Source organism: Beta vulgaris, chromosome 9, assembly GCF_026745355.1.
Source record: "Beta vulgaris subsp. vulgaris cultivar EL10 chromosome 9, EL10.2, whole genome shotgun sequence".
Classification (NCBI taxonomy): Eukaryota; Viridiplantae; Streptophyta; class Magnoliopsida; order Caryophyllales; family Amaranthaceae; genus Beta; species Beta vulgaris.
Genome location: NC_079210.1, coordinates 28,918,528 through 28,930,179, shown reverse-complemented (window position 1 = coordinate 28,930,179; position 11,652 = coordinate 28,918,528). Strand labels below are relative to the sequence as shown.

At 32.3% G+C, this 11,652-nt stretch overlaps 1 protein-coding gene across 1 annotated transcript; it reads right to left on the bottom strand.

Annotated features, from left to right (window-relative positions):
• Positions 1–5,095: 5,095 nt before the first annotated feature.
• On the bottom strand, positions 5,096–8,673 carry LOC104883209 (protein trichome birefringence-like 3). The gene is made up of 4 exons (XM_010667689.3): positions 8,285–8,673; positions 7,969–8,146; positions 7,694–7,878; positions 5,096–5,741 (listed from the first exon to the last, which is right to left on the bottom strand). The coding sequence occupies exons 1-4, from the start codon at positions 8,653–8,655 to the stop codon at positions 5,240–5,242; spliced, it is 1,236 nt and encodes a 411-aa protein (XP_010665991.2). The 5' UTR covers positions 8,656–8,673; the 3' UTR covers positions 5,096–5,239.
• Between the last annotated feature and the right edge of the window lie 2,979 nt (positions 8,674–11,652).

Sequence of the window (11,652 nt, the reverse complement as noted above, 5' to 3'; positions counted from 1 at the left end):
GTCAAGTTACCCAGGTCTTTGATGGTGAATGCTTTGTCCAAAGCAAGTTTAATGTCACTAATCTGAGAAGAGCTAGTCCCAGTCAAGATCATGTCATCAACATAGACTAAAATCACTACAAATTCTCCATCAAAACTTCTTGTGAACAAAGAGTAATCTTGCTTCGATTGCACAAAACCAAGATTAAACAAAAACTTACTTAACGCCTTGTTCCACTGCCTTGAGGCTTGCTTTAAGCCATGTAAAGATCTTTTCAATCTACAAACTTCACCATGTTTTAGCCTTAGAATATCCAAGAGGTGGTTTCATAAACACTTCCTCATCTAAGTAGCCATGTAAGAATGCATTATTTATGTCTAATTGACATAAAGGCCATTGTCTAGTTACTGCATGAATAGATGATGATTCTCACAGTAGCCAGCTTGGCTACAGGAGAAAAGGTGTGAGTAAAGTCCTCACCAGCAACTTGTTGATAGCCAGTAGCAACCAACCTTGCTTTGTTTCTTTCCACAAACCCATCAGGGTTATATTTCCCCTTAAAGACCCACTTTGATCCAAGCTTTCTTACCTTTAGGTAAAGGCTGTAGATCCCATGTGTCATTAGCTTCAAGTGCATCAAGTTCTCTTTTCATAGCTTGTTGCCATTCAAGATAGTTACTAGCTTGATGATAAGTAGTAGGTTCAACAACTTGAGAATGATTTGTGACATTAAAGGACATGGATGAAGAAGAAACAGGAATGGTGGGACAAATGAAATCCGAAATTTTGTGGGAGGTTTAACAGTCCTAGTAGAGTGTCTAGTAGAAATTTGATTTTTAGAAGGAAGAACTGGAGTCTCAGAAGATGTATTAATAGGTATGGTAGGAACAGAAGCATCAGCTATAGAAGTATCAATAGGCAATAAGATAGTGTCATTATTCTGATTAACAGGAGAAGAGGAAGAACTATCAACAGCAACATCTGAACTAGAACCAGGAGAGGTATTATGATGTATAAGAAGAAGAGTAGAAGAAGATTGGTTATCAGGAAGAGAAAGAAAAGAAAATTGGTTATTAGAAGCCTCAGAATTGTGATGTGTGGCAGAATGAGTAGGATTATGTGTATTAAAATGGATAGGAGAATCATTGAAAGAGACAGTAGGCATGTCTATGTGTGCATTTTTGTTAGAAGAAGATTGAGATGTATTAAAAGGAAACACATCTTCCCTAAATATTACATCTCTAGAAACAAAAACTTTGTGAGTAGCAAGATTATATAGTTTGTACCCTTTTTTACCAAAAGAATATCCAATAAACACACATTTAACAGCCCTAGGTTGAAATTTATCTTCGGTATTAGTATGTGCATAACATAAACATCCAAAGACTTTGAGTAAGGAATAGTCAGGAGGTTTGTTATGTAATATTTCAAAGGGTGTTTTCCAAGATAAGACAGATGAAGGAAGATGATTAATGAGATATGTAGATGTTAAGATACATTCTCCCCATAATTTATTTGGCATAGAAGCATGGAATTTAAGAGCTCTAGCAACTTCTAAAAGGTGTCTATGTTTGCGTTTCACCCTATCATTTTGCTGTGGAACACCTGCTATACTTCTTTGGTGAATGACACCTTGAGAGAGGAAGAAATTATCACATTGTTATTAAATTATTACTATGTCATTATCAGATTTGATGGATTTAATTTTAGTGTTGAATTGAGTAAGAATTTCAGAGAAGAAAGATCCAATTGTCTTAAACACTTGCATCTTATTTTGCAATAGAAATGTCCAAGTACACCTACTATGGTCATCTAATATAGTAAGAAAATATGATGCCTCAAGAAGAGTTTTGACTTTATAGGGTCCCCAAAGATCAAGATGAATAAGATCAAAACAGTGGAGTGCTCTACTCATACTTCTAGGAAAGGGAGATTTATGATGTTTAGCATATACATATACTTCACAAAAGTATTCACTGAGATGTGAACATTGACATTCTGGAATATGTTTCATTTTAGAGAGAGAGACATGACCAAGTCGAGCATGCATAATATGAAGATTAGATCAGAGGTGGAAAATATGAGAAGCAAAAGAGTTGTGAAAAGAAGGTTTTACAGAAGAACTAAGAGCATTAGAAATCAAGAAATATAAACCTCTAATTTTCTGTCCTTTAGCTAGAATTTGGTGAGAGTTAGAATGAGAAAAATGCATTCTGTAGGTGTGAATTCTACATGAACTTTACCATCAACAAGTAATTGTCCTATGGAAAGCAAGTTATATGTAAAAGTAGGAACAAGTAACACATTTTTAAGCATAATACCACACTTAAGCATCACATCCTCAACTTCATGAACAAAACTACAATTACCATCAGATAAACCAACCTCAAGAACCTTATTAAGTCTTCTTTTTCGACAAAATATACTAGCTAGCATCATGTGTCATATGATCAGTAGCCCCTGAATCTATAATCCAACTACTAGAATCAGGCATATGAGCAGAGATTTTACCTGCATTATGAGCATAAGAACTGTGATTATTGGAAGATTCTCCAATAATCATCTGATCACATCTGTTAACTCTGGCAGAATGAGCATAAGCAGATGAATCTCCAGAGTTTTGCTGCTTGCCTTTCAGACTTCTCATAACCTCTTGCACAATGGTATTCACCATTCCAGAATCCATGACAGCACCAGAATTATCAGCATAAGAACCACCAGGGCCAGCAGACATAAACTCTAAAGGAGTATCTTCATACTCACAATCTGTAACAGCAGTGACATTTGCAGCCACTTTCCCACCAAGTTTGTTGTTTTTCTTAGGATTATACCAATCAGGATATCCTATTATCTTGAAACATTGATCTTTTGTGTAACCTTTGCCCTTATAGAAGTCACACTTATGTTCATACTTTTCCTTTTTCCAATCTTTCTTAACATAATTCTGTGATCTTTGAACAGCAAGAGCACTAATCTTATGATTTACATGATTAAATCCACTTATCTCCTTTTGTTTTTCATTCTGTTGGACAATGTAATATGCTCTATTGATGGAAGGTAACGGATTTGTAGCCAGAATGTTACTAATGACATTCTCAAAACTACTATTTAGACCTAACAGAAACTGCATTAACTTTTCTTCATCATCAAAATCATTCAATTTCTTCATAAAACCGCAGCTACATTTAGCAAGTATTCCACAAGAACAAGCAGGAAAATTGCGTAGGTTCTGTAATTCATCCCAACATTTCTTCATTTTGCCAAAATACACAACAGGCATATTCTCTTGTCGCAAATTATCAAGTTCCTTTTTCAATTGATATATTTGCGGTCCGTTTGTCTGACCAAATCTTTCACAAACTTCAGACCACAATTGCTCAGAGTTATCAACATATGTGAAATTATTAGCTATATCAGCATCCATAGAATTCATCAACCAACAAGTAACTAGATAATCACTTCTCATCCACCGTGAAAAATCTTTATCAGTAACATCAGGTTTCTTGATTGAACCATCAAGAAAACCTAATTTATTTTTCGCCATTAAAGCTCTTCTAACATTTCGCTTCCAACTCAAGAAATTATTTCCATTCAAATTTATAGGAACAATCTTACTAACAGTGTTGTCTGAGCTAGAAATGTAATAAGGATCATTATAGAACAAACTCACATTGTTATTAGATTGAGAATTATTGTTGCTTGAAGATTCTTCATTTGCTGCCATTATCAACTCTTCAATTTCAGACAAAAATTGCGGAAACAAGTCAAGAAACAAGAAGAATTTGACAGAAATCAAATGAATTTTATGAAATCTTGAAGAATTTTTCTTCAGATTAATAATATTGAAGAAACATATTCGAAATGGAACGAAATCTGCTCTGATACCATGAGAATTAAGCAAACTCAATACACATTGTAGAGAGAGAAAGAAGAGAATGTTTATTTCAGTAGGAAAGAAATAAACTCATCAAGTCATTACAAAGCTAAGCAATGACTATTTATAGTAGAGTTAGTTATAACTACTATAACAGAAAAGGAAAACTACAACTTATTACTAATTACAGAAGGATAGTCTTCATACTTCTACTATAATATTTACTACTTATAGTTGATATTATAACATGGTATCAAAGATATATTGCTCCATTATGAGATTGATTATGTGAAATAAGGTTTAGTAATGAAATCAGGGCTTAATAGTTATATAAATTGATAATCGTTAATCATTATGGGCACATGCTGAGTTATCAAGAAATTGAGGGGTATACAGTGAATTTTGAAAAAATCGAGGGTATATGGTGAATAAAAAAATTTGTCAGGAGTTTACAATGAAAAATCCAAGATAAAATCTATTCGCCATCCCCGTCCAAACCACGAACAACCGAAATGACGAGAGAGGAAGAATAGTGTCTAACTCGCTGTTGGTCGGTTTTCTCACTCATCGTTGCTGGAGTCTCACTCATTGTCACTCGCCATCTTCTTACTCGTCATCAGTGAACACTAGCCACCATCTAAGGTTTGAGTTTTTGGGTTTTTTGTTTTTGTTTTTATCTAGATTGTAATTTTGTAGTTTTTTAGATCAAGCGTTTCGATTTCTTATTTTAGTTTTGATTTTCGTTTTTTTAGTTCCATGTATAAGTTCATTTTGTATGTTTTTACTTTTATGTATATGTTTTCATTTTTTTTTCTGTTATTATTTTCTGTAAAATATTTCCTTTTTTTTTTAATTGTATGTAACAATTCTTCTTGTTGTATTCTGCATATATATGTAAAATTGTTGAAAATATAATATATGAAATTTTTTGTATCAAAATTGTGTTTTTAATTTTGTGTAGACAAGATTGAAATGTTGCATGGATTAATTTTGTGTATGGACTGAATTGTCGCCTCGCGACTAGAATCTGGTCCTTTTTTGCTCGTAGTGAAAAACAAACTGATCCAGTTATGCATTAAAACTGGATCAGTTAATCAACTTAACTAGTCCAATTTTAACGAATAATCGGATTAGTTAGTCCTCACCTGATACGGTTTTCAACCGAATCAATTGAGTTTTTCTAACTGCTACTAGCCCATCTGTTCCGGCCCAAAAACTGATCAGTTAGCCTTGTTTTTAACGAATTTGATTATTTTCACTAGTGTAAGTGTGTAAATTTGAATATAAAAATGTAAGTCTTGCATTCTTTCTAAAATAACGAAAGTATTTAATTTTCCTTTTTGTTACGCAACAAACACAAATGAGTGTAAAACAACAATAAATTACTTATGCATCTCTTTTAATATCAAAAAGAAGTGAAGCATATAATAATCTATTCCAAGTATCTGGAACTCCAGGTAGACACCAATGACTACAATCAGGATGTAAAGAGAGAATATCCTCATTTTTTTGAGTAAGAATCTTCCAGTCCTTGTATCTGTAGATTGAAGGATGTGCTTCTATTCTATACTTTGATAGCTTGGTAATGTTCAAGTACTTCACTTGGGATTTGCTAAAACCATTGATCAAGCTCTCAATAATTTCCACTAAATAGTTAGGATAGTCTGATGCATATGAATCATCAACGACGAGTTTGGTTTTATTGTAGCACCATCTTTCTGAAGTCTTGGTTTTGTGCTCAGCGGAAATGCTCCTAAAAAAAACAGTTGCTATATTGGGATCCACGTTATTCTCGATCCATGTTGCCCATGTTCTCATGCCCCTTTCATAAGCTAGTTCTACGGGCATATCATCAATGAGCTTTCCCTCGTATTCGAAGAGATCCCATCTGAGAAATTGCGGAAAAAAAGTTATACCTGGACAATCTCTACGTTGTTGAATAGTTGAGTTATATGCTTTTTTATGCTTTTTTTTTTTTTTTTGTATTTATTAGAGAAATTATATTTTACATATAGATCATCGAGTCATCGACATAAGACTAACACAGTCCCACCTAGTTAATAATATGTTTTAAGAAGTATTAGCTGAAAGGTGGAACTAGCAGGGGTGTGTTTTTTTTTTTTTTTCGGGAAATTTATCCTTGACATTTGGGAAATTTCTGAAATACTGTGAACTAAGTGTTTGAGTTCAAAATACACTTATCATACACCGAAATGAAAGTACATTAATTTCTTAAAGTATTCTTGAAACTTAAACTTTGAACTTCAAAATTTTATAAGGATATTTTGAGAATTAAGCCGAACCTCATGGGTGCATCAGAAAATTTCCGTTTTTATTTTGTTACCGAATTTATTGTGTCGGTTAATAATAACATATATTTGTAATAATAGAATATATTGACACTATAGATAAATGTCATCTTGTTGAGATAAGGATTCGAACCGTGGACAATATTCTGAAATTTGGGATATTACGATATCGAGCTACTATCTCCCTCTCTTGTCTAAAATTAATTGATTTTATGTGAACTATTTTTATCTTATTCTTACCCACGCTTAGGTTAAAAAACACCATAATGATCTTATATAACGATTAGCAGATAGTTGTCAGCTGCATTAACGGGCTTGACTAACTGATTGCGTAAACAGGTTTAGCTTTATATAAGAGGATCTGACAGTTGATTCTGGTTTGGCGTAATTGCTATTTAACTCTATATTCCCAATCTCTCTAACTACAAAGTTCCTCCCACTAGGCTTTCTTAAAGTTAAGGTTTGGACCGGATCCAAAAAGCTCTTCAAGTCCTCAATTTACCTAACACAAATTAATATTACTAGAAGATTGACAAGGCAATCCTTTAAAAATTATTCAAAACTTCTTATTTATGCCTAATTCTCTGTTTACGAAACAAAGCCATTAATAATTTGTTATTTTGACTTTTCACATGGGTCGGATTCGTTGCTGTTCCACAATTGGAGACCTCACTAAGACATTTTGTTGTCATTTCTTTACATTTACTAATTCATAAAAATTAGTCTGACACAAAAAATGATTAGTAATACCTCTATCTACAAAAACTGACAAAATCCTTGTTTAATTTTTTTTTTTAGGGAAATCCTTGCTTATTGTATTTTCTCTTACATATAGTAAAGGGTTTTTGTTTTCAAAAATTACCTAATACTTCCTCTATTTCTTTTTACTTGCAATAGTTTGACTTTCACGCTTGTCGATGCATAATTTCAACCATCAATAACTTTAATTACCGATAAATAAAAATTATAAAAAGTATATATTAGGAAAATATACATTCAGACGAATCTAACAAGATCCCACATGAATATGTTTTTCCTTAACTATAAATCACCAAACATAAACTAAGTAGAATTGGTGAATAGTGTAAAAGTCAAACCGTTGCAAGTAAAAAGAAACGGAGGAAGTAATACACAAGTTTTGTATAAAAAGACCTAACAAAATTTTCTTTGTCTAAAAAGAACATTAAAAATACTTCCGCTTCTTAATAACAACTATATTATGAATTACAAGTCAAAACAACGAAATTCCGACGTTGACGTTTTTTTAGCTTTAATTGACTCTTTCAATTGTTTCTTTCTGTGTTACGACTCAGTGCTAAGCTCATGTGTAGTCTACACCGGAATTCGGTGTTTTGGCCTAAAATTAGGTCTTTTCTGACAAAAAACCTATAAGTAGTTTCTGACAAAAAAAACTCTATATTAAATCACAAATTATAGTAAAACACAAATAAGAGTAAAAGTGAAATGTATTAATCCTCCAACGATATAAAATGCAGAAATTAATTAAAAACTCGTTATTGACTATGCTTACCTTCTATAATCTCCAGGTTGAACCCACCAGTAACCTGAATTGAATACCATAACATCAGCCCCCTTCCACATCTTAGAATTAGGTGAAAGCTTGTCCAACACAAGAACTCTTTTTCCGCTTTGATGGTTCGTATTAAATTCAACAAGGAATGGACTCCAATAAAATTCAACAGTGAAGTTATACTCCTGCAATTAATCAGAAAAGTTAGACATAAAATCATATATCCTACATATCAAATAAAATGAAATTTGTAACTCTCACAATAATTAGTGTACCTTTGATTTCCAGAAGAGTCTCGAGATTGTGCTATTATCATGTAGCTCAACACTTGAGGAAGGAACGGATGAATGTAGAAGGCAAGCAAGAGATTCCCACATATTTCGATTTAGTGAGTCTCCTGCTAAGATCATCCTCTTATTTCTGAGCATTTCCATCATGTCTATTGCATTAAACCTACAAAAGAAGATAATCATGTAAATTCGTCAAAATATTTTATCATTCACGTGACAAAATCGCAAATTTGAGATTATTTTCGAGGAAATTCATAAATCTATTTTCTCAGAATTATGATTTAACAGAGTTCCTACATACAATGGTATCTCACAATTTATAGCTTCCCATCTCCACTTCAAGTACTCGAAATCTGGCCTCGCATTCTTTTGGCAGCTCATCTTTTCTTCAATAAAAGGACAATTCAAAGCATTGTAAGTAAAATTGTCGTCAGGCCTGTAAACCCATCTCCCATCAAATATATTGCAGGTTGTTTTTGATTTTTGTGTTGGTTGTTGTACAAAGTTATAGGTAAAATTTGAAGGTTTCTTGTGGGCAATAGCATTTATAAAGTTTGAGAGATTAATACTTGGATGATTTTTGCCAAAAAACATGAACAGGAAAAGCCATCCAAGCAATGTTGCAATGGAGCATATCTTCCATGAATCATTCATTGTAGATTTTAAATCCATTGATTAGAAATCGGTGAACTTTTATTATTTGAGTTTGATTGTCATATCTGAAGTGACTACTGAGTATTATTAACAGGTGAGCTTTGAAGAAATATTAATTATATGATTAGGCATGTGTGCACGCATGTGGCAAGAAATTTACATGGATGAATAATATAATTCTCTATAAGATCGAAGTTTCTAATTGAAAATTTAATTAAAATGCAATTGTAGAGTTGACTAGTAATATTTTTTAATGTTCTCAAATCTCACACTTGCAACTTCTATTTTTACCTATATTGTTTAAGATTTGTAAAAGGGGAGATAAAGCATTTTAGTTACCTTAAATAATAAAATACTAATATATCTTTGGTACTAAGATAATTATTAATATGTGGGGAGAATCTAGAATAAAATTTTAGGTGGTTAAAATGACTTCAATAATAAATTAAAATTTTCACCTTTTCAAAAATCTGATGACTAAATTTTTTGAGAATCTTTTTGAAATTTGGCATCAACTACTTTTGCCAATTTTTTTTATCAACTTAAGCAACTAATTTTGCCAAATAATTAATCTAATTAGATACTTTATATATTCCAGCATCTTTCAGTTTCAGCTTTATCCTATCAGTTTCAATTAACTGACTATTTCGTTATCGTTTTTAGTTTTCAGTTCTCTGTTTTTTTGAAAACTAAAAACCAAAAAGTGCAAACCAAAAAAAATGGTTTTCACTTTCAGTTGTCAGTTTTCAAAATCATCATGTCCCAATAAATTTGACTAATTTTTTATTTATTATGGGACATATATCATATGACTTTGAAAGTCAAAAAACCAAAAAAAAAGAAAACCACAATAATACTGAACGAGCCATAACTTATAAGTTTCAGTTTATTTTTAGCTAGTATCGCCAAATAGAGCAATAATCGTGCACTATAATATGCTTCGCCTAGTAATGTTTGCTCCAGTTTCTAATATACGTAGGTGGGAAGTAGCCAAGACAACATAGTCAAGCAAAATACCCAAATAAATCCCTATATATCACAAAGAATAGAACCAATAATGTGTTTTGGACGTAGCATGTTACACCATAATTTATTGTGTAACAACATCTCGCATGTGTGAACCTATATATATATATATATAATTGTCTAATGTCATTATAAATCTCTTTTATGTTATTATTATCGTGTTTCATATGATTTTGAAGCTATTTCATATCATTTGTAAGTTGTTTGATATCATTTATATAACTATCTCATATCATTTTTTGTATGTTTCATATCATTATTACTGAATTTTATGTCATTATTCAGCAAACCTGTATTATTTTCTCCTATTTCATTATCATTTGTCAACTTTGTATATAATTTATCATTATTACACAAATTGATATCATTTACAAGAGAAATAATATTCATTATTACCCACTTTTATGTCATTTTCCAGCAAACTTATATCATTTTCCCTACTTTGTTATTATTTCAGCTCTTTGCATGCCTAATTTCATTACTCCACAACTTGATATAATGTATAAGATAAATTATATCATTATTACTCTCTTTTATGTCATTTTTGTGGAACTTGTATTCAGTGCCAGATACGTTTATATCTTACACAAAAAAATAAACATATCCACTTTTTCATTAGGTGCCTCTCTAAAACAAACAATGTCCAGATGTATGACTATTGTTTTCTCTTCATAATTTTGAAATATCTTTACACGCAACAAAAATTCACAATTCACAAATGCATAAATGCATAAATTCACTACAAGAATTAGTATTTTCTTACTCTTATTATAGTTGACAATTTTAATACTATAAGAATTAACCTAACAACAAGTCACAAACTCACAACAACATAAGTCTATTAATATCCAAACATTCACTAGTCATATGAGAGATTCACTACAAAATAAAAAATCTATAATTATGAATTCCCATTTCATTAGAAACTGGAAATTGACACAATTCACAAATGCATAAATTCACGAGTCTAAACTCTCAACACTAAATTGTATATCACTTGAACATTTCCATTTTCAGCAATGTTCGTTTTTTTTCTCTTCTAGCATATATGGGTTTCTTCTAATCTTTTTGTATCTCTAACCTGTCATATATACTTGTGTCATACTTTAATGTTGCAAGTAAAAACAATAGGAAAAATTGATAGAAACAGTCCTAATTATGGGTTTTCCACCATATTTAATCCCAATTAAAGATTATTTTTGAGCGGTCCCAACTATTCATCATTTTTGTCAAATTTGGTCTCAGGTGACTGATTACCTGTTTAACAGGTATACTTTTTTTTTCTTAAGTCAGTTTATTCTTCCTTATTCTCTCTCCTACCACTTCATCGCCTGCCATCCCCCCCAGCCACCCCCTCCCCAACCACCCCTCCCTACCAACCCACCCCGTCCCACCCACCTCCCCAGCTAACCCCAACTAAACTACTAGTGAAATTCATTAGACAAAACCCAAATAAAAACATTTTCCAAATAATGAAGAGTAAGAACATAAACCTAAGTTCTTGCTAAGAAATCAAAATTGGGCAAGAGAATTAGCTTTGACACAACAGTGAAGAGTCCTGAACAACCACAACAAAGCTCCAGCAGACCACCTGGCGGCAAGCAGTACACCAGTTGTTGCGCACCCTTGTGGCAACGATGATAACAACATTGCGCGATAAGGGTTGCTCGAACAACAGACAAATTCCCTTCCAAAATTAATGGAGAAGGAGAGAGATTATTAAATTGGATGGAATATGGATTAATGAGAAATTGATGATCAGAAAGCTGAAATTGAAAGTTTTCCTTGACTTCTCCTTATCCAATATTCACAAGTTATACAATGTTAGGCTACAAACTAGGAAGTAAATAATACACTTTCCTAACTACAGGAGGTAAAGGAGTAATCTATGTACATCAAAGAATATCCTAGACTAATATTCTATTACACCCCCGCAGTCGAAGCGGGAGGGCGTCGAACGCTGAGACTGTCACGAAAATCTTCAAAAAG